This window comes from Filicampus tigris, chromosome 15, assembly GCF_054856515.1.
Source record: "Filicampus tigris isolate MCC_2025a chromosome 15, RoL_Ftig_1.0, whole genome shotgun sequence".
Classification (NCBI taxonomy): Eukaryota; Metazoa; Chordata; class Actinopteri; order Syngnathiformes; family Syngnathidae; genus Filicampus; species Filicampus tigris.
The window spans coordinates 9,241,865-9,269,079 of NC_141231.1; the positions used below are offsets into that span (position 1 = coordinate 9,241,865).

Genomic DNA, 27,215 nt, shown 5'->3' on the forward strand with positions numbered 1-27,215 from the left:
CCGTCACTGTTAGTCCCTCACTAGCGGACGCCCGTTCTTCGGACGTTTTTTGGGGGGACCGACTGACGGACCAACGGAGTTCTGACGGACTAACTGACGCACTTAACTGACGGACTAATGATTACAATTTAGTTTATCACGAAAAATGACGGACTGACAAATGACAGGCGGGTACCCTGGGCGCTTATAACGGACCAGCAAAATACAGCAACATGCCCACTTCTGGGAAGTTGTATCATATACTGAGCCATAATAGCCATAATATTCCAACATGCTTGGACAGCGGTCTGAACACAATACTTACATTGAGAAAGACTGCTACGGTAATAAAAAATTGTACTACTGTACTTTTTTCACCCTTCTGCTGAGATACCAACCATAGTGATTTGGTTGGTACCTAAAGCGTGGAGCTGTATAGTTTGTTGAGCAGTGAACAGTGAAACATCACGTTCATTTGATAAAAGGAATGGAAATTGGTACCTTTTGTCAAACAAAGCTTTCCGTGATTATGTAATAAACGTGCCCGTGCCAAGAAGAAAGAATACAAATTGCTGGACGTGCTCCATCATTACCCTTGTTATCCTTCCTCGTTGTGAAAATTAGAGCGTTGTGTTAGGATGAAGTAACGTAATTCACATAGATGCCATCTGGCACACACTCCCTGTGGTGAAAACACAAGCCCAGTCAGGGTTTACTATTACATACGATACCACGGTGAGCTGAACGGATTTGTACTGCTTGGTAGAATATCTTTTCGGAGGTTTATGCTTGTTTTGTCAGCCAAGCTCAGACAAGTGATACCAGTCTCCATTGTACTGCACAGCATTACAAAGCTGTTATTGTTGTACTGGTGAACACTGAAAATGACAAGGTATTTTCAGATCTTACAAAAAACACGAGTTATATTTAGCAGTCAGTCATTTTGAGGTGGGATTTGGATGATAAACTTCCCACTTAAAAAGGGTATCTGCAATGCACTTGCAACTATTCCATGTTCTCCATTCAGCAGAAGCATCACGGCTGCCCACAATCACAAAGCGATGAGTAATTAACAATCAGGGAAAGGGAAAGGGGAGTGGTGTAAATAATGTATTTCTCGGGCGAATGGGAATGATGGTGGTACATAAACAAATCCGATGTATCTTTACGTTTACAACTAAAATCGGTGAATTATGAAAATGTGGCTGTGGATTTCAATTATGGTTATAAAGAGAGCAATGAAGTTGCAGTGAACCTCTTTATTAACATTAAAGGTTTAGGCCTATGGAATGCTCTGTGACGAGGAATAAGAATAAGAATAAGAATGCCTTTATTGATCCCACAGCACTGCTATCGTGCACAATCCAATTCAAAATTCTAATTCTAAAAGATGCAACAAAATAATACTCAGTTATAAGGTCACTTTGGGATAGGTATTCATTAACTACTGACAATGGAAACTTAAAAACAGTTCTAATATTTATGGATGTTGTAACAACATTTTAACATTAGTATCAGTCTTAATTGTCATATATACATACACATATACACATCCATCCATTATCTATACCGCTTGTCCTCACAAGGGTCACGGGCGTGCTGGAGCCTATCCCAGCTGTCTTCGGGCAGTAGGCGGGGGACACCCTGAATTGGTTGGCAGCCAATCGCAGGGCACACAGAGACAAACAAACATCCACACTCACAATCACACCTAGGGGCAATTTACAGTGTCCAATTAACCCGCCATGCATGTTTTTGGAATTTGGGAGGAAACCAAAGTACCCGGAGAAAACCCACGCAGGCACGGGGAGAACATGCAAACTCCACACAGGGAGGCCGGAGCCGGGATCGAACCCACGACCTCTGCACTGTTGCAGAGTGTATATATGCATGCAGTCTCAAATGAAATTACACACAGATAATAGTGATGCATAACATATGATTGATAAGTGATCTATCTAACAAAACAGGTTCCCATACATACATCATAACATTAGGGCAGACAAAGCCATATCAAAAGGAAAAACCTTTGCAGCCTGAATTAATTGTTTGATGCTCTCGTGGTGTGCACAATTGTGGTTCAAACTGACGTTTTGTGTGACTTATTTGCATATTTTACGCTAAACATTCTACTTTAGAAGTTTCACGGTTATTGTCCATTATTAGAGTTTGCATTCATGCCTAATAAAGAGTGTATGAGTGTATGGGTTAAAATTGCCTACTGCACAGCAGTTGTAGAGGACAGGAGGAAAGATGAGAGGCTTCCTGGGCTCAGGTGGTCATCTCCTGTTTGGACACTCTGCAAGGTGGAGGACAGCGGTCAAAAGGCATGTTAAATTATGTTTAGCGTACATTAGTCTATATCCCTTTTGAGTTGTACTGTATAGCTATACTTTTGTTCAAACTGCATAACAATTACAAAAATGTGAGTGGAAGGGATTACATATGACTAAACAATGGTCAAAAGAGTGGAAATTGTCTAGGTTTAGTTGTTACTGATGTTTCAGAAGACGGCAATGTTTGCATTTCATTGAATTTAATTTTATCAAGAATTACATTTTTTATTTTTTCATCATAAAGACACAGCTTCATGACTAAATGATCCTCTAAACCTAGCTGTGGTATAAAATCATTTTTTGGTTGCATACAACTCTGGATTGTCATAATGCCTTTTAATCATCTGCACCTTGTCTATTGCTCGGTCTGTTTCCCATGTATGACAGTGTATAACGTTTGTGTTGTCCGTCCATGAAATATGGCTGCCAAGCGACTGCTTCCGTGATCAGTGCGTGTGCTGTATTAAAGTTGTGGAATGAAATACTCATTGAGGGTTCTTTCTCATGTCCCTTCAGTTCGCCATTAAAAAAATAAATAAATAAAAATCAGGATGTGCAGATCTTGTGATATGCTCGGAGCATTGCGTTATTCCGGTAACCTTTTAAACAACAGCCTTCCATCTGACAAGGTCCCAGTCACATGCTACTGGCCTGTCGCCACACGCCAGTAACCGCCATGGGAGGATCAACATCCCATTTTTCTTTCTTTCATTTCTGCTGTATGTCGAACATCACATGACGACAAACCGTATGAGAACAAACATTATGCATATGTGCTCATTACTTATAAACCAAGATCAAGATTATTTTCTTCCATGTGATTTCAAGTGGGGCAACTGGCAATAAACTTACTGTATCTGAAAACTGTTTGACTGCAGGCCATCAGATGCTCCCTTTAAGAAGAATCTTTAACCCTCCAGATAACTTATAATTATAGTATACATGGTCATGACTGCGCTGCATGCATGAATAGTCAATATTATCTTTCTGTAATATCTGAACACTTGGGATTAGTGTTGTCACAATACCAATATTTTGACTTGGATACAATATCTGCATAAAGTACCTCGCTACCGATATGAAAATGGTACAGTGACAAAAATCTAAAAAAAGCAAAAGCAGCAAAATTATAACTGACAAAAGAACTTCAATTTTTTAAAAATGTATTAATTCAAATTACGAGGTGCTTGAAAAGAAAATAACATTTTAAACATTGTTAAACACTTATGAGCACACACGAGGGAGAGTGAGAATTTGTTTCTATACTTGAATATTTATATTTTATAGACTACATGTAAAGTAAGCTTTAAGAAAACTAGTTCCCATTTTTTTTTTTAAAACATCACTAGTAGAAAGCAGCTGTATAGCCTTTATGATTTTTGGACACAGAATCAGCTAATTCTAATTCTAAGAACAACATTTTTTTTCAATAATGAGATCAATGGCTGCATTTATATTTTTATATAAGCATAATGTATATATGTCAATATATGTACATATAGATATATTTATTCACTATAATCTTTTACATTACAAGCCATAGTTTTGACCTATTTGACTGCATTTTATTGAATCCATTGTTGATATTGACAATACATTTGTACCATTATGGTCAAGCAAATATGTTCATTTAATAACGACTCACATGTTGCTTGTGTGTGTGCCTGTGTGTCTACTCTTCTATAATCCACTCCCAGATAGTCGAATGCCTCGTCAAATTATACAAATTGTGAAAAAAATAATTCACACTCTACTTATTTTTGAGGGAAGTGTTAGAAATGCATCACAACCCGTCGCTCTTTAAAGCGGAAGTCAACCCAAACATGTTTTTTTTTCCAGAATATGTTCTATGCGATCCCACTAGTTGAAACAGGGCATTCTGATAAATATTGCGTTTGTGGAATAAGTGTTAATCCACTCGTTTTTAGCCATCTATGGGGGCGGCCATTTTTTCTTCTGTTGACTGAAAATGACAATACACCTCTCCCAACGACCAATCACGGCTCAGATTGAGAAAACAGGTCAACTGTGATTGGTCGTTGTGAGCAGTTATGATGTCATTTTCAGTCGACAGATGACAAAATGGCCGCCCCCTGAGATGGCTAAAAATTAGTGCATTTTGCTGCTTAATTTATATTCCACAAATGCAAATTTAATCAGAATGCCGTGTTTCAACTAGTGGGCCTGCTGGGAACATATTTTTGAAAAAAATATGTTTGGGTTGACCTCCGCTTTAAACTTGTGGTTTAACTCTGGATGCCTGTCAGCGAGATGCTGGTCAGATTGGACGTGTTCCCACCTTGAGCCACGGTAGCTTTAAAACAAGCCGACAAGTTTCTCACATGTCGGTAGACAGACGTCTTTGCCCCCAGATATACTTGCCTTTAAGACAGTCGGTGAGCTAAGTATGCTTTTTTTTTTTTTTTTTTTAAATACCTGTGTTAAAAAAATGGTATCAAGCCATTTTTGACACCGAAAAATCACGGTAGCCTACTGGCAGTGGTACCGGTATCCCGTGCAAGACTACTTGGGAAAATGCTCTTATGCCTGCAACACCAAACAATGATCTGGGTTGATACATTTTCAAAAATGTGACACATGAGAGCCAAGGCATGCAGCTTGATCAGATGACGATGGAGTCAGTAGGAAAGACTAAATAATGGCATTGTGTCATGTTCTCAATCGACATTTTTAGTAATCACACAAAAATGAGAGCCTTTCAAAACACCAAGCCATTTGTCAAAATATTTGGAAATTTGCCCATAAAATAAATCCATCCATCCATCCATCCATTTTCTTCCGTTAATCCAGCTTCGGGTTGCATGGCCAGTTTTATTATAAGCAAAATAAAAAAATAAAACATGTATTATATATATTATATATTATATATATATATATTATATATATATATATATAATATATATATATATATATATATATATATATATATATAGTATATGTATATATATGTATATATATATATAGTATATGTATATATATGCATATATATACTGCATTTTATATATATACATATATATATATACATATATATATAGTATATGTATATATATATATATATATATATATATGTATACATTTCTCATCACTTAGATATTATTACAATGACCTCTCTTTTGGTTTTAGGATGTGTTTCATAGTCTGATTTTCTTTCAATTCCCATTCCCTTCGCACAGAGCCGAATGGCCGAGAGCTTGCGCCTCTTTGACTCCATCTGCAACAACAACTGGTTCACCAACACTTCGCTCATCCTGTTCCTCAACAAGAAGGACCTGTTGGCTGAGAAGATCAAACGCATTCCTCTGACAGTGTGCTTCCCCGACTACAAGGGCCAGAACACCTACGAGGAAGCGGCCGTCTATGTGCAGCGGCAGTTCGAGGACCTCAATCGCAACAAGGAGACCAAGGAGATTTACTCGCACTTCACCTGCGCTACCGACACCAGCAACATCCAGTTTGTGTTCGACGCTGTCACGGACGTGATCATCCAGAACAATCTCAAGTACATTGGGTTGTGCTAGGACAAGACGTTTGGTTGGTGGGTGGGTGGTTGAACAGGCGATGTATGCGTTTATCTGATGGTTAATCTAATTGATGAAGTGCAACAATGACAAAAAAAAAAAATGCAAATGAAATGAGGTAGGAAAGGATGGTGAGGATTCAATTGCTTTAGTTGGTCAAAGATGGGAATTTAAACCCAATGTGTTTGCACTGAATAACGGAGTATGCAGAGACACTTAAACACACACACACATACACACACACCCACACAAACACTTTTATGTTTGCTCACACAAGATTAAGAGTCAAGCACTTGACGTGGCACCACTGGACATGTTAGATAATTTCCCCACCTGCCTGCCAAACATAAGAAAGTACTCGCCGGGTGGCTTTTCGTTAATTTTGTCTCTATTATGTTGTTTGCCTGAGGACATTTAATGCTGCTTTACCTGAAACATTTGGGGCAAAAATCAATGTTCTCTTTGGGAATTTTTTTTTCCATTCTTAACAATGTTAATGAGAGTTACTGAAAGGTCGTAGGAGGAGCCCGTGTTTCTTGGGGGGGAAACGAAATGTGGGTAGGCATGATGTCAAAGGGTTTTTGCCTAAAAGAGGAAACTTCCACAGTTTAAAGTTGAACTAAAAAAAATATTTTCCACGCACTATTTTTGTTTTTCTCCACCTAACTCTATTAAGGCTGTTCTGTTCCTCTTTTGTTTTGCTTTTTGTGCATTTTAAAAAATGTATGGCAAACCTGCCCTTTATAGCAGGCCACTGACTTACCAGGAGTGTTATGCTCGATAGTGTCAAGTGTTCTCAATGATAAGTCTACTTTCCAGCAAAGACGACAAAAACCGTGCCAAGATCAGTTTGTAAATAAAACAGCCAACATCGATGACAATTATTTTCGTTTTGTTTTTATGGGGGGGAAAATACCCTAAAACATGCATGATTTTGTTACTTTGGGATACTACTCTATTTTCCTTGGAATTTTGTTTGTTTTCCTAGGTTTAAAAAAAATATATTCCCAAAAATATATATTGAAGTCAAACACTGTGTAAGATTGTATAGTTGTCAAGAGAGGAATCTATTGAAGAGTTCTATCAATATAATTGCAGTGATGAGGGAGTTGCGATGGTTAAAAAAAAAAAAAAAAAAAAAGTTGACGATCAGTAAAGTTTCATTCATGAAAATGAGAGGAGAGAAAAAGGACAATGGAAAATGTCTAAAAGACGACGCAAAGTTCAATCTTCCTTGCATTCTCTAAGTGGAAATTGTCCAACAGTTGGTATGATGTGTAAATAGACTGTATGGTACACTCTTTGTCTAAACAAATAATAATAGTGGTTGAGCTAGGAGATGGCAAGAGACAAAGAGAGAGAAAGAGAAGGAGAAAGGGAAATTCCATTCCGCTCCTCCTCTTACCCTTTCTTTCCGCTTCCGATGTGCAAACAACTGAGCTAAGGGCTTCACGCTTGACTTTACAGGATGTCCACTTCAAGAAAAAAAAAATAAAAAAAAGACAATTCAAACTAAATGAAAAAGGACAACTATGAATAAAACTTATGCAAATTTTCATGGTGTTGTAAGTGTGTTTTTTGACAGTCACTTTGTTTATCCGTAACTGCAGTATTGAGTGATTTCCAACCGGGAACATAATGTCCAAAATCATGGAATGGGCAGTGTTTGTCCTCTGTGAACAATGAAACTGCTGAGGCACAACTAATTGCCACGTCAAGAATGTAATTAAATCACTCCTGAATAAGTGTGGCCTCTCTGTGATGGAGTGACAACATACAGTGCAATGCAGCTCAATGCTTACGCGCTGAAGCTTTGACAAAGTAATGGCACAAGTCATCAACAGGGTAAACCCTGCATTACAAATAACATTGCGCACGCCAGCTGTGTTCAAATAAATAAATGGCTCATTTGGCGCTAATTTGTTCAATGAATGTTCCACAAAGTGAATAAGGCCTGTGGTTTATTCTTTTACGGACTGACTTGAACAATGCTGGGAAATTCTGCGCGCTGATAAATAAAAACCACTGAAGATTGGACAGTTCCGCTCAGCAGGCCTCGTGAATGTCATGTGGAGTGCCTCAGTGTCAAACAAAAATAATGTTAAAGCTGCATAACAGGACACAGTTGAAAAAAAAAATCAAATGACTTTACTGTAAACGAGGGGCCAGGACGGGGGTGTATTTCCCAGATGGTGTTTTGGTCACAAGGTGGTGCTGATGATGCACAACCAGAGGGGAATTCCACTGTTCATGGACTCCTTTTCTCAGTAGATGAAGGCAGAACACTTAAGACCAATCGCAGGGCACACAGAGACAAACAAACATCCGCACTCACAATCACACCTAGGGGCAATTTAGAGTGTCCAATCAACCTACCATGCATGTTTTTGGAATGTGGAAGGAAACCGGAGTACCCGGAGAAAACCCACGCAGGCACCGGGAGAACATGCCAACTCCACACAGGGAGGCCGAAGCCGGGATCGAACCCACGACCTCTGAACTGTGAGGTGGACGTGCTAACCAGTCGACCACCGTGCCGCCTACACTTTATTCTAGCAAGGCAAAAAAAAAAAAAACATGTTCCTTTGGGTCATGCACGCCACGCCCTGGCATCGCACCCTCAAAGCCTACATCCCCTATTTGAGAAAGACTGGCCTAATGTAAATTAACTCAGCTATCTTGGGGTTCTTAAGTGAGGATTGAATGAGTAAATGTAAGATTCCATCAGTGATGTGGTCACATTAAAGACAAAACTTTCGGAGTGCTGATCTAAGTTTTGACTCACCTGTGGTCAACAAGGACAAGGTTCTTCCACAGAATGGCCGGTTTTGCCACTGCAGATTGGAGAGGATTTTCAAGGGGTCAAGAGCAGAGCAACTATTCCTCCACGACAGCAACACCCTACAGAGGTAGGAAAATGTTAGCTGTAGGACATTCACAGTCCCAATGGAACATCTGTAATCCCTGCCAAAGCCATAGCCAACATTTTTAACCTTCCTGATTTTTTGGAGTCTGTTTAAATAGTAAAAACATGTATCGATGTCAGCACAGGACTTTTTCCTTTAATGACACTGTTCAGCACTGATCTCTATAATACTATTTGTATCCTCCAAAACAAGCCTTGCAAAGCCAGCCCTTAAGTATCTTGTGAATTTGCTTGTGTCCTTAACTTACCTCTCTGCTTCATCAGGCTACAGTTTTCTCAGTTTGCCCTTTGTGCACCCTCAGTAGCTTCCATATCTCCACCCACCTGCTCCTTGTGTAAAGTCTACCCGCTGAGTGTAAAAAAATCAATAAATGAATAAATAAAAAAAGACAATTCTCTGCCTTAACACGTGCTGACAAAAAGAGCATTGGCCTGATCCTCAGGACTCTCTCTATCACTATCTTATCCTTCCTCTGACCTGTCTGTCGTGAGCCACGGCGACCCGTCCTAAACAAAGCGGGCGGATTTAACTTCTGCCCCTTTTGCACGCTCAGTCTCCCAGAATATTACTGCTGCTCTGCTCATCCTCCTGTCAGATTTAATCAACTAACCTGACATCTGTTCATGAACCATCTTTTAGAGCAACCGTTCATTTTGAAAAGCAGCCTTCTGATGCAGGGAAAATCAATAACCTTGTTGCGCAGTTCATCTCTTGTTATTGTTTGGGAGATATGATGACAGAATGACGTGGTCCAGTCACTAACAATCCACATTGGAAATATTCTGATTCCTATGAGAGGATATCCAATTTTGTGATATATTTGAATTGGGCCCACAAGTGAATAAAGAAATCGAAACTGAGTCCCTTGAAACTTGCAATGTCATGTAAACGTGTAAAGTAGACCAGTGAATGTAATTTTGTGACTACAGAAGGTCTTTGATTGAAGGAACAACAGTGTGATTTGAACTGCGGCTTTGTAAATCATTTTCTGGTATACCGTAAATATTTTAGAACAGCAATCACAATTCTACAGCCATGCTTTCTTAGAGGTGAGTGACCAGAATATCAATTCATTGACCAGAAATGAAGATTGAATTTTGAGTCGTTCGCCATTTACTATGCAGCTTCTGTCCAGGTAAAAAAAAATCCCATTTCGTCCACATAACGAACACAGGTGCACACATTTCCTAAAATGCTTTCTATCTCCATGATGACCCCTGCTTATATGATTCATTTACCAACCATACCCCAAGTTTTGCCCAGTTTGTGTCCCTCATTTTGAGGTATCGCCATGAGCTACAGCCAACACGTAGCAATTAATGCCTAGAATACTAACTTTAGCAATTCATAAAATGTTTGTAAAATGTAAAATGTAAATGTAAAATGTTAGCTGTAAAAAAATTAATAAAAAAATAGCCAGTTACTTTGTATTGTTTAGTTAGCTGTCACAAACTACAGATAACCTTGCTGTTTCTAGAATTTAGCTAGCATTAACTCTTGTGGCCGGTGATTCATCCCTAATAATTAATATAATTTAATTTTAAATCTAATTTGCTACAACTACTATGCTAACATTAGCGTTTTTGCCCGACACTACAGCTAACATAGCTAACAGTGGCGAGCATACTGACAGGATAAATTGATTTTATGCGGTCAGGTTCATTGGATATGCAGTTTACCTTAAACCGTTTCATTGCTGCTGTAAGGTGTTAGTTGTTGGTTTAATAGTATTAGTTTAATGGCAAGCGTTGCATGGTACGCTGCTTTAATGCCCACAATGTTCACGTGCTGTAGGTAAATGAACGTACCTTTATTATCGTCAACGGTGTGGTGATTGTCATCAGTGTCTGCTGCCATCTACTTGTCACTTTTGGTTACAAGTAAACGGATCGACCACTAAGTCATAATGTGAGTCTATAAGTGCAATATGAATGTGTTTAGACGAAGTGATGTCTCCTTTAACGTGTCCTATCATCACGATCTAAAGACATTATTCGTTCTGTTTGAAATTCACTATACAAATGCAATAATAAGTTGTGTCCATTAGGTGGGAGCATGTCGCTTCACACGGCAGTGAGCACGTAGCACACAGGCAGGCACAAGGAAAATGGTGAATACAATGGGGTATTATTGGAAGCTTTATAATTGCTGCTGCTGCTGCTGCAGTGTGCTGTAGAGGCCTTGCTCAAGAGCACATCCACCTTTGACGTGTTTTTATCTGTAGCCTATGGGGAAATCGAACCTATGGACATTGGGTCACAGGGGATGAGCACTCGTCCCAAAAAAATGTTGCTGATGTGCCATATGGAGGAAAGGTATACTTCAACTGAGGAAATGTCAGTATGAGTTTTGAAAAGTGTCTTTATTTACTTGGCAATTTAGTTGCTTATTATTATCATTATTGTTAATTAATTTATTTTTTACCCTTTACATGCAGGTGAGGCTCTTGCCTTCCCTGATCGCATATCCTGGCCTATGTATCCCTCTTAACTAGCTGCCACCATTCTTAACAAGTGTAACCAACTAAGCTTGATATCATAAAATATTTACAATGCTTTTAATTAATCTTTGGATTGCATCACTCACCGCTTCATGTACAAAGTACATGCAACCGATCCCAGTTCTTTATCAATAAAGCAGAGATTGGCTTATCAAAACAAAACACTAGGAAATAATTAGTCTTTATCTTTCATGAACGAACGACAAAAACTTCATTAGTTGTATACACAACAGTTCCTGCCATGAATGTTATATACCCTAAAGCCTCTTTAAATCTCTTTTCAACAATGCCTCATTTGTTAAGAACTCTGTATGCTCCTCTCCAAAAGTATTGGAATGCTGAGTACAATTACATGTTTTAGATGTTTGTCAAAATGGATGGATGGCTGGGCTAAAAGCATTTGGGTTTGACATCAAAAAATTAATGTGAGATCAGAGATAAAAAAAAAAAAAAAAAAAGAAACAACAACTTTGACATCCACCACCCGATACGTGAGGAGCCATTTTTTTCTCATTTGTCACGATTCACTGACTGAGACTTTGCAATTATTTTTGCTTTGATTATATGTCATGTCATGTCATTTTGGACACCGCTTATCCTGTACAGGTTCATGGGGGCTGCCGGAGCCTATCCCAGCAGGCTTCAGGCAAAAGGCAGACTACACCCAGAACTGGTCGCCAGTCAGTCACAGGGCACACTTCGATTATATATACAGTGCCATTATTAGGCCTACTGTATGCATCACTGTAGCACTGTCACTTTGCATCATTTGCACACTTCTGTTATTGATCAATATTATTGCACTATAACATTTATGAATGACTTCCAGTACTTCAAGTATTTGTGTATACTAAATGTATATTTAAAAACTAACAAACTAATCATCCACATAATAATGTAAAGATATAGAGTAGATAATAAGCACTTGAGTCATTATTTTACCATTAATTAATTTCGCTGTGGAGTGAAACTTTATTCAACAGTCAATGTTTTGATTGATAAATATTGCTAAGAACCTCACTAAATACCACAGAAAAACACCACTCTGACTGAACTGTCTTTTACTGATTGACAGAGTCAACTTTCAGTGTTTACCACATAGTAGCTACGTGCTTGTTTGAAATATCATACTTAATAGTGGTGATAACTGATTTGCAAGTCTTTGTCATATGTTCCTAAGGTGAAAAAATACTGCAGCTACTGGCATTCATCTGTAGGGGCTTTGTCTTACAGGAAATCTCAGCATGTATTTCCTTGTGTGTTGATGATTAACAACATTATTTGCTTTCAGTGACCACAGCCACACATAATGAATCAATTTACTTTTAACTAAAATCATCGTGTCCCCCACTACTAGCTACTTCAAATGTTCCCACATCTGACTCCGCCCCCTGTGGTACTGAATGGGTAAAGGTGCACAGGTGATCACAGGTGCTTCATTCATCGACGCTTGTGCGTGTGTGGAGGACACCTTCAACGATGTCTCATGACTATTTCGGCTTCTACTTCGTGAGGAGCGATGCCAGAAACAACACAAACGCTGTGGCCCTCAATAATGCTGCTGATATATCCGTCATTGTGATATATTTTTTGGTGGTCTTGGCTGTTGGACTATGGGTGAGTTGTTCAACCTCAAGGGTACCTGTTGGTATCTTCTTGGGTATGAAAGTAGACATTGGTTGTCAAGGTCATTTCTGTTTTCTTTTAGTAAGTGCTGAAAGCTAAACCCAGAAACTAATAGTGTAAAAGCAAATAGATTCCCAAACTGTGGCGCACTTACACCGGCGGTGTGCAAGTGCCGTACAGAGAGTGCCTGAGACTAAAAGTGATAATGACTACATGTTTGCTTTATTTTCCCAGAGGGCCTTTATTGGCAATAAACAGTCTTGATTTTTCACCATTTTGAAACCTGATTTGTGATTTCATTTACTTGGCATTTTTTTTATTCATTCAAATTTGGCAGGCTTGTTAACAACACTCAGATTGGCCAAATTTACAGCATTTTAAGGCATTTTTATCTTCACTTTACAGGGACTTTAAGAGTGTACTTGCAGACTCATAACTATATGTATAATTATCAACTCTTGCTTTGTTACTTCCCCCCAGATGCCTTTATTGGCTAACGCAGGCTCAGTTTTGACTTTAATGGGGTCCAACAACTTTGTCGGGATCTAAAAGGAGCTAATATAATACAATACAAGAAGTAAGGGTATTGTGTAACAGGGGGTAATGCAATACTATCTCTAATTTGTTCTGTATTGTTTTTGTGTCGAGTTCTCAGCTGAGGTATTTGCTACTTTTACATCATTACCACTGCAGATTTTCTATTCTTAGGAGAGTTTAGGTGTGTATAGTTTTGGTTTTGGAATAGTACCGGTAGTGTTTATTTCTTGTTAATATCCAATTTTACACGGGCCGATTTGCCACAATATGTAGTTTTAATGTGAACCTGTCTCAGTAATCAGTGGAATGAATGGCAATATGTAAATCTAAATCGAAGATGTAAGAGACACTACAATATCCACAGATGACCAGCCACAACATTTAGCTACACTTGAGTTAGATGAAAATGTTTAACATAAGGCTGAATTTTTGCTGAATAGTGTTTATAGAGTAAAATTTGAGAGTGAAAATATTCAGCGTAAAATTCTCAAAGTAAATGTTATGCTGAATTTTACGCAGGATATTTTACTACCAAATTTGATTTTGTTTAATGGTACTAAATCTGTTTTTTTTTAATCGAGTAAAATGTTCTCTATGAAATTTACTGTGTAGTTTTCAGTGCTGTAGATGTCACTGCACTAATACTGACAGATGTTTCTAATGTTTTTATTCTCTCATGTAGCGAGACAAGGAAACCAAAATATTCCAAAATGTGTGCACAAGACTTATATCATGATCACATAACTGCAATTACGAACTCTTACTTCACTGTAATTGTGTTCAGAGGCCCTTTACAATGAGTGATGACAATTTTTTTATAATAGTATAACTGTAGGACATAAAGTATAATGTTCAAATCCTTCTGTTTGCAGGCTATGATTCGCACCAACCGCGCCACTGTTGGTGGCTTCTTCCTAGCAGGCAGAAGTATGGTTTGGTGGCCGGTGAGACCCTCATTTTCATGTCTCTTGCAATGATGTTGACACAATACTAAATGTAACAGGAATATGGAATGCTCTCTGAAAAAATACAGTACAATGAAAAAAAATCCCCAATAATTATGCCTTCCAAAGATTGGAGCATCTCTTTTTGCCAGTAACATCGGAAGTGGGCACTTTGTGGGAATTGCCGGGACTGGTGCAGCCTCCGGAATAGCCATTGGTGGATTTGAATGGAATGTGAGTAAAGAATTCATTTTAAACAATTCTGTTTTTAATAATGATAAATCAGTGTAATATACTTTGAATTTAATGTTTTATAAATTATCAACTATGGTTCCCAGATTACTTAAACTGATTGTGTCAACTTCAGGCTCTCATTGTGGTGGTCATCCTGGGTTGGCTCTTTGTGCCTATCTACATTAAAGCTGGGGTAAACAGGTCAACTTACTCTTTAGGAAAATTAAACAAGACATGTCAAAAGTATGGCATATATGAATTAAAACAGCATTTGGGTGTGTTTAGATAGTCACCATGCCTGAGTACCTGAAGAAGAGGTTTGGGGGGCAGCGCATCCGTGTCTACCTCTCGGTTCTCTCCCTCTTCCTGTATATTTTCACCAAGATATCAGTAAGTGTCTTTTTGTATCTCCTGATTGTTATCAATTGCCATGATATGTAATCTCCTGTCCACTCAGGCAGACATGTTCTCCGGCGCCATTTTCATCAACCAAGCTCTGGGCCTAAACATCTATTTGGCCGTCGTGGCGTTGCTCCTAATTACGGCGTTGTATACCGTCACAGGTCTGTCCTCCAGGGATGCATTCATTTGCGTCTCATGCCGCACCCACGACTATTTCAATCATAAAAATAAATAAGTAAATAAATAAATGGGTGGTGGGTAAAGTTTTTTCACATACTCTCAACCCATTTGTCTGTGGCATGTTGTTGTTGCTCATGGCCCCTTCTGGAGCACCTCTAGTTGAACAGTGGAAGAACTTAAAGCGGAAGTCAACCCAAACATGTTTTTTTCAAGAATATGTTCTCTGCAGGCCCACGAGTTGAAATCCTGATTAATATTCATTTTTGGAACATGAGCTGGGGCGGCCATTTTGTCACTTCTGTCGACTGAAAATGACATCACAACTGCTCAGGGCTTGGGTAACGACCAATCACGGATCAGGTTCAGAAAACAGGTGAGCTGTGATTGGTCGTTGCCTGAGCCCTGAATAACTGTGATGTCATTTTCAATATACAGAAGTTACAAAATGGCCGCCCCCGGAGATGGCCAAAAACGGGTGGATTACCTCTTATACCACAAACGCAATATTTATCAGAATGCCTTGTTTCAACTAGTGGGCTTGCATAGAACATATTCTTGACAAAAATATGTTTGTGTTGACTTCCACTTTAAGTGTGTTAAATTACAGCTGAAACGTGGTAAGTGGTATAAAGCTGTTGTGTTATATCCTTAAGGTGGCTTGGCTGCAGTGATCTACACAGACACCTTACAGACCATCATTATGATAGTCGGATCATTCATTCTCATGGGCTTCGGTAATACGTTTTTTTTTTCTCAGTGATATCTATGTTAATGCTGTTCTACATATTGTTTGAAATTAGTTTTACTAAAAGACCTGTTTTGCAGCCTTCAATGAAGTGGGAGGCTATGAAAGCTTCCAGGAACGCTATATGCAGGCTGTTCCCACCATCACGGGGAACATCACTGAGAGATGCTACAAGCCTCGGCATGACTCCTTCCACATTTTTAGGGACGCCATCACAGGAGACTTGCCTTGGCCTGGCCTGGTGTTTGGACTCACTATTCAAGCCATGTGGTATTGGTGCACTGATCAGGTCAGTTACCGTAAATGGAAAGTGGCGTGACTTATGGCACATCCGTGGTCATAAAAAAAAAGGCTTGATGGAGCCCTTCATAGTTATTTAAATAAATACAGCTTTATCTCAATCGTTTCGGCCAAGCAGAACTAAAGAGGTCATTTTCCAGGCTATTGTGGTTGGACATAATGTGCTTTCATGAACTTTCATTCATGCAGATAACATTAGATGCCTTTTACTACTTTTATCTACTATTTCCTGTGTTACCAAAAGAGTAATGTGCTTATGCCTCTACGTTGTTGTTGACCAAAATGATTAGCAGCGCTTCGTTGAACCTCACAGAAAGCTGTTCCATGACAGTTAAGACACTGTCCACTTATGATGGGGCCTTTATCTCAAACCTCTGGTTAACAAACGTAAAAAATAAACATACCAAAAAAAATGCAGTTTTCGATTTGTCTGCCCTTTGTACATTAGCAGTCTACTTCCTTATTAGTGAAGGATATAATGAGACCAGACTGCACCATTTTTGATTCTGGTGAGAGGGAAATAGTTCTAGCGTGAATATCAATTCTGCTAACATTTTAAATTTGAGTGAGTGAGTGAGTGAATTAGGTGGGTAGCTACATACATACCTGTTTACACTGCTATTTGTAGAGGTGCTCATTCCGTCAGTCCGTCCCTGACAGATTTTCGGATTTGCAGATGATAGACTAATTACTGAACACCTTTTAAAATAGACGGACTGACGAATGACAGAAGTGCGTTTTCATCCATCATTGTAATTGTCACTAAGCGCGTCTGTCAGTGACGTTTTTTGGGGGGACCGACTGACGGACCAACGAACTTCTGACTGACTTAAATGACGGACTGACTGGATTGACGATTATAATTCAGTTCATCACGAAAAATGACGGACTGACAAATGACGAAAGGGTACCCTGACCTCTGACGGACGACGGACTAGCAAAATTTAGTAAAACGCCCACCTCTGGCCAATTGTACACTAAAGTAGCACTGTGAAACAAAGATATCAAATTGATATGATACTTTTTCCAGTTTTTATCAACACTTTTATTCACGCATTCTAAAAATTTAAAACAGTCGTTCAGTCAAATTTGCGGCGGGCCAAAGAGGTGTTTCACATGTGTGTTAGATGGAGCTATTATAAGGACTGAGCTTTACTCCTTTTTTTAATGACACAGCTATTGTAGTGAACACAACTGTATTATTAAATCGACTCGTCTGTTTCCACCCTCCACAATGTAGGTGATTGTGCAGCGTTGCCTGTCGGCCAAGAGTTTATCCCACGTTAAAGGTGGTTGCATCTTATGTGGCTACCTGAAGCTGCTGCCTATGTTCCTTATGGTTTTCCCCGGAATGATCAGCAGGATCCTCTACTCTGGTGAGTGATACCCACGTTTCGAGGCGACTTTCCAGGAGCGGCTGAACAGCGCTGTTTTGCAGATGTGGTGGCCTGCGTGGACCCGGCCGAATGTGTTAAACACTGCGGGGCCAGTGTGGGCTGCACCAACATCGCTTATCCCAAACTGGTGGTGGATCTGATGCCCAATGGTGGGTTGACGAGAACCTTGCCTCCCGACCACCCTCCCTCGCTCGCTATAACTCAACACATGCATTCTCAGGTCTGCGTGGTCTCATGCTGTCGGTCATGCTGGCCTCTCTCATGAGCTCTCTGACCTCCATCTTCAACAGCGCCAGCACTCTCTTCACCATGGACATCTACACCAAGATCCGTCGCTCCGCCACCGAAAAGGAGCTCATGATCGCTGGCAGGTTAAACAAATACTTCACGTAAACCAATTCGTATGGCTCAGCTCCGTATAATCCCAACTGCCACTGTGCTTGTATCTATTGCAGGGTGTTCATTTTGGTGTTGATTGGTGTGAGCATAGCGTGGATCCCGGTGGTGCAGTCGGCCCAGAGCGGTCAACTCTTTGATTATATCCAGTCCATCACCAGCTACCTCACACCGCCCGTCGCTGCCGTTTTCATACTGGCCATCTTCTGCAAGCGAGTCAATGAGTCTGTGAGTTCCCACTGTGCAGTGGTTAGTTAATGATATTTATCAGAGGCTTGGATAAACAGCGAGGTGAACTCTGCTCCGTTTATCATCCCGTTAAAGAATGACTGTGCAAAGGTCTTTCCTTTTGTTCAGTGTTGTATAATGAGGTGACGTACGTTGGCCATTTTGCTGCTTTAATGAACTAGAACAATTGTTTTTAAAGTCAACCCAAACATATTTTCCAGAATATATTCTATGCAGGCCCAGTAGTTGAAATACATCATTCTGATTAATATTGCGTTTGTGGATTATACAGTAAGTTAAGCAGCAAAATGCACCCACTTTTAGTCATCTCAGGGGGCATCCATTTTGTCACTTCTGTAGACTGAAGATGACATCAAAGTTGCTCAGGGCCAATCACGGCTCCCCTGTTGTTTTGAAGCTGAGCCATGATTGGTCGTTATCTGAGCCCTGAACAACTTTGATGTCATCTTCAATCGACAGAAGTGACAAAATAGCCGCACCCTGAGCTAGCTAAAAACAGGTGGATTTCTCATATTCCACAAATGCAATATTAAGCAGAATGCCGTGTTAAGACTAATGGGCCTACATAGAACATATTCTGGAAAAAAATATGTTTGGGATGACGTCCCACTTTAAGCCAGCAAGTACCAGAAATCACCAAAAATATGAAACTCTTCAAGTATGACAAAATGATCATCGTTAAAGCAGGTATACAAGTGTAGTAGCGTCGATGTGGCAGAAGTTTTATTTACTAAATATTATTGTCAGCCACTGTAAAATTATGCACAGTTTGAATGTTTACACAATAAATGTAGAAGTCTGGGCTTCCTTGCTAAAACTGCTCCCCCGTGACCAACCCTGCAGAAGCGGATGAAAATGGATGGATGGAAATTCAACTTTATTGCACTTAAAACTTAAATGCCTAGTGCATGTGTACCACAGTTTTAGACTCATTGAGCTAGAATAAGACACAAAGAAGTTGGATTTATCCCACTCAGATTGTATCCATTGCGACCTCAAAGCGTTCTAGACAAATAAGGACAAATTATTTTTTTGTTTTACTCCTCAAAAAAAAATGTCTCTAGGTACTTCCTCCCTCACTGGAAAAACATGTATGTTAGCTTAACTGAAGACTGTTGTCGATACAGTAAGTGTAAATGTATGAATGGTTGCGATTAACTGAGAACCAGTCCACAGTCTACCTTCTCTTGCACAAAGTTATCTGAGCTAGGTTCACCTGTGACCCAAATAAAGACAAGCAGTAAATGGATGGATGGATGTTTAACGAACCTCTTTTGTTCAACAGGGTGCCTTTTACGGGCTCGTCATTGGCCTCCTAATCGGCTTATCCAGGATGATTGCAGAGTTTGCTTACGGCACGGGCAGCTGTGTGGAGCCCAGTAACTGTCCCACCATCATATGCGGCGTTCACTACCTCTACTTCGCCATCATCCTCTTTGTGGTCTCCTGTATAATCATCCTCGGCGTCTCCCTTGTGACCAAACCCATAGCCGACAAACACGTATGCAATGTCTGATGTAATAGTAACTATTACAATAAGCGCCGCAGGTCACTCTATATGTTTTGTCTTGGATCCAGTTGTATCGACTGTGTTGGAGCCTGAGGAACTGTACTGAAGAAAGAGTTGACCTGGAGAAAGACGACTGGGTGGAAAATGTCGACAGTATGGAAATGGAGGGTAATTGTCTCTTGATTAATAATAATCCAATTAGTGCGGTTATGACATTTTCTTTTTTTTTAAGATACTACTAATTAAAGTCACCCTTCACCCTCAACTATTCACGGGGGATAGGGATCCGGCCGGTCCACAAATAGCAAAATTCTGCCTATAATTGACAGCCATTGAAATACATTGGGGGGGGGGGAGTATTTGTTACAAAAAAAAAATCCCTGTGAAAGTATGGGGAAAAAAAAGCAAAACTGCGAAAATTGGAATCCGCGGGTGCCAAATGCCAAATATGTGGTATTAAATGTATATAGTACATGACATACACGCAAGAAATGAGCACACATGCTAATGATAGCTTACTACTGTTGTAGCTCAGCATGTTGTAATATGTTACTCTAGAGCAGGGGTGGGCGATGAATTTTTCAAAGCGGTCACATGAGAAAGTGCAACGCTTGTCGAGGGCCAAGCCAACATGCTGACCTCAAATTTGTCTATATTATTTTTAATGTGTTTAGAAAAAGCTTATTGTCTTGTTTCAGTAAATTGCTACTTGTAGATATGATACGTATTGTTCTAATTATAAAACACAAATTTTAACAAAATTATAAGTAGCCTTTAAAATGACATCTTTAAATTCACATAATTATAACAATTTTGTCCACTAATCTCCAACTCATATTAGCTGTTTATAGTTAGGACTCCCAAATATATAGATGAGTGAGAAGTGCAGTATAATTTTGTTGACATTACAGGGATGACTTGTAATACATGATATGTATACCATCTAGGAAACTGTATATTTGCATACAGTATTATCAATGCAAATCTTTTTGGCCCTCTTCCTTCCACCATGAAGGAAATAAGAACATTAGGGCCACTTTTGTCATTTTATGGATGTGTCGGAAAAGTCGCTAAATATAGCGAAAAAGTATCTACAGTAAGTTGAAAACACTCCAGATGCAAGTCGAAGCTCTTGCTCGCTACCTCGCTTGTACTAGCGTCCACACTTGTGCACATAAAATAACAGCACAACTTTCAAAACAAAAGCATTGCGTATGTTCCATATTACTCTGACTTCATGGTCACTATGAGGGCCATTCAGAGACTGTGGGCGGAACAGATGTGGCCACCGGAACCTACTTTGCCTTGGTCTGCTCTAAAGTCTCCACTTTGCTGCAAACTACCAGGGTAGATACTGAAGTTCCCGAATTAGTTCCTACGGTGTGAAAGGGGCTATTCTTGCTGCCTGCAGTCTCCTCTTGAGTAGAATTACAAGAGGACCGGCTGTCTTCAACTGTTGTAGTTTGTTCCATTTGGTTTTTGCAGGTTAATCTATGATAGAGATAGAAGTAGAGGGTGTGCAAATAGTATTTCTCTAAAAAGTGACACTGCCACGCACCAGCCTGGATTTAACAAATATGTTTTGCACTTCCATAACGATTCAGAAATGTAAGAAAAACATTCACAAACCACACACACACACAACTCATTTTGTTCTGTACTGTACAGAACCAGAGGAAGAACCAGGCTTCTGCAAGAAGGCGCTAGCATGTTTCTGTGGCCTGGAGCAGAAAAAAGCTCCAAAGCTGAGTGAAGAGGAACAGGCTGAGCTGCAGAGGAAACTGACAGACACATCTGAAGTGCCGCTATGGAGGAATGTTGTCAACGTCAACGCTATCCTCCTCCTCTGTGTGGCCATCTTCTTTCATGGATTTTATGGCTAAACGCACGCATGCACGCACATACATATACATATACACATTTATATATACATATCTATACATATACATAGATATACATACCCATACACACACACACACACCCCCCCCCACACACACACACGCACACACCCACACAGTTCAGTGCACAAATACATTTACACACCTATTTATTAAACAAGTGCCAGTGTAAAATTCCAAATAATTGCCATAATTTATACAGTTTTTCTTAGACTAAGAAATCATATTATATCGACCTATAAACTTCAAATGCACTGTTGATTATTTTTTAAAAGTTTTTCATGTTTTTAACATTTTTTAATAACCATTTTAGGTATTTTAGGCATTTCAGGTATTTTTAAAATAAATATTTTTCAATAAATTTTTTTTAGATTAGAAAAATCAAATCAAATTTAAATATGTGTTAAATTATATCAAATATTTCCCAAAACAGTCCACAAGTGATCAAGCAATGCGTTTTATTGGTTTATTTAAATATATATATATATATATATATATATATATATATATATATATATATATATATATATACATATGATGTTATATATGTAACATCACTTCACATGTTGATTGCTTATTCGCTTTTTAATCAAAATAAGTTTACATTAAATGTTTTTATAAAATTTGACTAAATAAAACTAATTATAATGGGACAACTTAATTAATCATTTCCAACACAATTTAACATAGAGCCAGTGTCAGTTATTTCAATAAATAAATAAATAACCATTTAATTTATTTGACGTGTACCAGCTGATGTATGTTTGTGCTCTCTCACAAACCTCTTTTTAATTTCAACGTCCACAATTTATGCTGTTGCCATTTGTTGCTTCAGGTGTTAATGGATAAAAACGTACTATATTGACTTACCGCTAGAGGTCACTGTTTTTGTAAATACAATCCTGCACACTGTTGTATGACATCACACAAGACGTTTCTGGATAGGTAATAAATCATAAGAATGGCCTTGAAACATTGCACCGTCAATTAGGCAGCATATAATGTCAAACTATTGCGTCCTGAACGTATTTTTGTCCCGTGGCATCCTCAACATGTTTGGTTTAATGTGGTTAATGAGTGAACAGCAAATATTGTATGTTTATTTCTTCTTTGTTTCTTTTCTTTTCATTTTCAGTTTTAAATTGTGATGGATAAAGGAGTACATACTATGATGATTTATCCTCATATTACAACTGTATTCTTGCAAAATGACAACATTGCTGGCATAATATTCCCGATTTGATTCTTTGAAAATTGTGACTTGTCATATAATTTTTCTCCCCATAATTTTCACATCTTACTGTTTAAATAATCCGCTTTTACGAACTCTGGGCGGATCTCATCCACCTCAGGGGCCCTGCCACTGAGGATCTTATTAGGAAAGCCCACCTCAGAGTCGTTACCACACACTCAATGCACCCGACCCCCTTGGCCACTCCTACTGGGAAGTGGGACACATGTTGCCTCTTTAGATTGTGCCTGACTGGGCCCATTTGGGTGCAGGCCCAGCCACCAGGTGCTCGCCAACGAGCCCCAACCCAATGACTGGCTCCAGAGGAGGGCCCTGATCACCCATGTCCGGGCATAAAAAACATCATGATAAGCAGTGATAGCGTAGTAAAACAAATACTGGTTTACTTGCGAAAAGAAAGAAAAAAGGACAAAAAAAATAATTAGCCCTGGCGCATATTGGACCTGGACCCCTGAATACTCATGAGACCTTTTTTTTTTTTTTTTAGAATACTCTATGTATAGTTATTTTTTGAAATCACTGTCTTTTATGGTATTTTCGTATGTATTCTGTGTTGTAACTTTATATTTGCTAAATAAAGTTTTGTAAAAATCGGAAAACGAGAGCCAAAAATGTTTCTCATCATAAGGGGTCTATGAGCCGTGTTTTGTTGAGTTCCTCATCTAGGACCTGTCTGCCATTGGTGAACCTGCTGGGGGCATAAAGCCACGTAAAGACACCAAAAGTATTTTCACTCATGGAGGCAGTGCTTCATAAATTACATTTCTACTTGTCAATTAAGCCTTGTTTCCACCAATGGTATCTACCCTACTCTACTCTACTCGAAAAAAGCCCAATCTCCACCGACAAATCTACCTGGCTCTACTCTACTCGCTTTTTTTGGGACCTACTCCTTTGTGGTTCTAAAAAAGTAGCCCGGTTCTAAAATGTGACGTAAATGTTTAGGAGGCCAAAGATTGGTCCAAGACAATTGTCATTAATGTGCAAACCACCACCCCGGGAAAACAGCCGCCATTACGACAAATGACGAAGAAATGAAAACGAATGGCTTCCAAACAGATAAATATTTGGACTTTTGAGTAGATGCAAACCTTTTTAACATTACTTGCTGACAAAGATGTGCAGAGGCACCTGACTGGGTCCATGAGGACCGAAAAGATGTTCCATTGTTTTGTCAGCATGTGCAGTGCACGCTAGCTGCGGTCGCTGTAACATGACGTCACTAGCGAGATGAGGAGAAGCTCCATGGTAGTGAAAGTGGAGACGCCCTGTTTTTTGGTGTAAAACCAAGTACAGTAGAGTAGAGCAGAGTCGATACCGTCCGTGTAAACGAAGCTATAGTCCGCCTATGTGGTTCATGTAGACACAGCCAAACACAAATACCCCCCAACAACAACTTCAACATGCGGGCAAGTACAGTATGTGCTGCTTACAGAAGCTAACATTGTTAGCTAGCTAATGCTAATCTGTGCATCGAACAAAACTCAATGCAGATCTGCTTTCCTTTTAGCTCTGACGTGATAATGTTTCAGACAGTGTAGTTCAGCGGCAGGATACCTTCCTGACAGTTTAAATCAAAGCTAAGCATCATTATCTTTGTTGAAGCTGTCTAGTACATTTGCAGCTTTAGCTCTACTGTTAATGCTCTTGCTTTGCATAATCGTCTATGGCTTTTTTTTTTTTTTTTTTTACAGGTGTGCTCCTTCAAACTGGTCGAACACGATCTGTTGATCTGTTGTGCAACATCCGTGCTTAATGTTAAAGGGAAGTTACATACAAGTAAAAAAAACATGTACAGTCCCCTCCAAATGAACTGGAATGGCAAGGTCAATTCTTTTGTTTTGTTGTAACTGAAGACATTTGATTGATTTTGGGTTGAAGTACAGATAAAAGCCAAAAACGTTTTGTGGACTGATGTGACCAAGATTAACCTCTACCAAAGTGATGGAAAGGCCAAAGTATGGAGAAAGAAAGGATTTGCTCATGCTCCAAAACACACAAACTCATCATGGCTTGGGCTTGCATGGCTATTTCTAGAACAGGCTCACGAGTCTTTGTTGATGATCTAAATCATGACGGTAGTAGCAGAGTGAATTCCGAAGTCTGCAAAACAATTTTATCTGGCAATTTACAGAAAAGTACATTCAAACTAATCAGGGGAAGCGTCTTTATACAACAAGATAATGACCCAGAACACACTGGTAACACAACAAAGAACTTCATTAGGAGGGAAAAGTGGACAGTCTTAGATATGCCAAGTCAATCACCGGACCTTAACCCAATAGAGCAAGTATTTTACCCTCGTGAAGTAGTAAAGGCCTGGAAAAGCATTTCGAATGAAGATTGCAACCGTTTGGTGAAGTCAATGGGTCGCAGACTTGATGCAGTCATTGCAAGTAAGGGTTACGCCACCAAATATTGAATTTTATCCATCCATCCATCCATTATCGATACCGCTTCTCCTCACAAGGGTCGCGGGGCGTGCTGGAGCCTATCCCAGCTGTCTTTGGGCAGTAGGCGGGGGACACCCTGAACTGGTTGCCAGCCAATCGCAGGGCACACAGAGACAAACATCCGCACTCACAATCACACCTAGGGGCAATTTATAGTATCCAATCAACTTACCATGCATGTTTTTGGAATGTGGGAGGAAACCGGAGTGCCCGGAGAAAACCCACGCAGGCACGGGGAGAACATGCAAACTCCACACAGGGAGGCCGGAGCCGGGATCGAACCCACGACCTCTGAACTGTGAGGCGGACGTGCTAACCAGTCGACCACCGTGCCGCCTGAATTTTATTCACTTTAAGGTAATTTATTTGCTCACTTGAAAAGTGGGTGGCTTCAAACAAATGGCGCTCACTCCTGAATTGTTTAACACATCTAGATGTAAATACCGTGAAATAAAAGCTGGAATTCTGAACTTTTGTGTGACATTCATCTTTTGATCGAAAACCCAAATGTCTTTAGTATACAACAAAAACAATGGAATTGACCTTGTCGTTCCAATACTTTTGGAGGGGAGTGTAATTCATATTCAAGTGCTGCAAAAATGCACTTCATGGCTGTGACGCCTTCTTGTTTAATTCATCGTTCCAAACACTCATGAATACTTGATTGAGCAGAAACATGTCCGGGAACTAGATTTGGAAGGCAGCATGCTTATCCAGGACAATACAAGCTCAGTGGATGAAATAATGACTAGTCTGAGTTCTGAGCGCTACTTATTGCGACATTGTGAGTGTTGACTTCCTGAGGCCAGCAAAAGCAACACTGAGTCAAGATTTTGAGATTTCACTGACATATCGCTGTGCTCAGCTCATTTTCTCATTAGCGACTGCTAATTAGCTCCGCAGGAAGCTGCAGGACTGGACAAAAGGAGGCCGCCCGATTTACAATGGACACAATCCAATAGCTTTTTGTAAGTTATGTAATAAAAGGATTTGTGATATTTTTCCTCCATGGATTTTTTTTTCAAGATGAAAGCTTCATCAATTGTATTATGCAACATAAACAATGCTCAAAGACGCAAGCTGCCTTCAACTTGACTTCTGTATTTATAGGAAATAAGACAAGCTAAAATAGTGTTGTAAAAATATTGCTTGTAACATGACGTATATAAAAGCCACTTCTCGTTTTAATTGTGAGCCTCTGCTGTAAATAAATCATGTCAGTACAATGTAACAACAAAATGTACCTTTGTAAATGGATTCTAATTTTTAAATAAGGTCATAATCATTAGTAAACATCCATCCATCCATTTTTCTCAGCTGACTTTGAGCAAGAGGCACAACTAGTCGCCGGTCTATTGCAGGGCACATGAAGATAAACAACCAGAGATGGGCATTCCGTCCCAGGGACGGAACGGTCCGTCCGTCCATTTTAGGGAGGGAGGACAGAGTATTTTCATTTCCATTCATTTCAGTGGGAAACATGACCTTGAATTATGAATGTTTCAAGTTACAAACGGGATCACGGAACTAATTAAGTTCATAACTTGACATTCCACTGTATAAACTACTGTACTTGTTACAGTTTTTAACATTAGTTGCTCCTGCCACACTTCCACATTTTAACATGACCCATGTATTAAACATAATTGCATTAGTTAATAACTTCATAAAGCATTTATAAGGCTCCCTTTAATTTAAAGTGGCGCTTCTCGCAGAAAATGTGATTAATGGATGAAATGCATTTGATTGAGCTCAGATCTTGCAGTCAGCATCTTTACCAAACATAATTTGTTAGTGAATTTATGCTTCAT

General features: G+C 39.4%; 3 protein-coding genes across 6 annotated transcripts in view; 2 read left to right on the forward strand and 1 right to left on the reverse strand.

The window, feature by feature from the left end:
• gnaz (guanine nucleotide binding protein (G protein), alpha z polypeptide) overlaps positions 1-6,885 on the forward strand; it is a 31,994-nt gene extending 25,109 nt beyond the window's left edge. Inside the window, exon 3 of the mRNA XM_086052814.1 lies at positions 5,510-6,885. Coding sequence (XP_085908940.1) covers positions 5,510-5,854 — 345 coding nt within the window. The 3' untranslated portion in view covers positions 5,855-6,885. The remainder of the gene's footprint in view (positions 1-5,509) is intronic.
• The window catches only part of sppl3 (signal peptide peptidase 3), an 83,591-nt gene extending 72,868 nt beyond the window's left edge, over positions 1-10,723 (reverse strand). The window contains exons 1-3 of one of the 2 annotated variants that reach the window (XM_086052813.1): positions 10,590-10,723; positions 8,640-8,755; positions 2,202-2,278 (exon numbers count right to left, since the gene is read on the reverse strand). The gene's annotated coding sequence lies outside the window, so the exon portion shown is untranslated. Of the gene's footprint in view, positions 1-2,201; positions 2,279-8,639; positions 8,756-10,460; positions 10,568-10,589 lie in introns of those variants that run through there. The other variant, XM_086052812.1, reaches the window with a different exon arrangement.
• Positions 10,724-12,717: 1,994 nt separating this feature from the next.
• On the forward strand, positions 12,718-22,144 carry slc5a1 (solute carrier family 5 member 1). 3 transcript variants are annotated; one of them, XM_086053198.1, is made up of 15 exons: positions 12,718-12,898; positions 14,317-14,388; positions 14,518-14,622; positions 14,756-14,815; positions 14,908-15,012; positions 15,080-15,185; positions 15,858-15,938; positions 16,030-16,238; positions 17,490-17,625; positions 17,688-17,795; positions 17,867-18,017; positions 18,102-18,270; positions 19,577-19,792; positions 19,870-19,969; positions 21,470-22,144. In XM_086053198.1, exons 1-15 carry the CDS (start codon positions 12,761-12,763, stop codon positions 21,682-21,684), a joined length of 1,971 nt encoding a protein of 656 aa, XP_085909324.1. In that variant the 5' UTR covers positions 12,718-12,760; the 3' UTR covers positions 21,685-22,144. The 3 variants fall into 3 exon arrangements, with proteins under 3 accessions (XP_085909324.1, XP_085909325.1, XP_085909326.1); XM_086053199.1 differs by having other exon boundaries at positions 12,850-12,898; positions 14,541-14,622; XM_086053200.1 differs by lacking the exons at positions 12,718-12,898; positions 14,317-14,388; positions 14,518-14,622 and having other exon boundaries at positions 14,756-14,823.
• Positions 22,145-27,215: the final 5,071 nt, after the last annotated feature.

Excerpts from the sequence above, each read along its gene's own strand:
- slc5a1 (XM_086053198.1), top strand. The coding sequence starts at position 12,761 with ATGTCTCATGACTATTTCGGCTTCTACTTCGTGAGGAGCGATGCCAGA. Across the intron at positions 16,239-17,489 it reads GGTATTGGTGCACTGATCAG|GTGATTGTGCAGCGTTGCCT; the intron begins GTCAGTTACCGT and ends TCCACAATGTAG. Across the intron at positions 18,271-19,576 it reads GCAAGCGAGTCAATGAGTCT|GGTGCCTTTTACGGGCTCGT; the intron begins GTGAGTTCCCAC and ends TTTGTTCAACAG.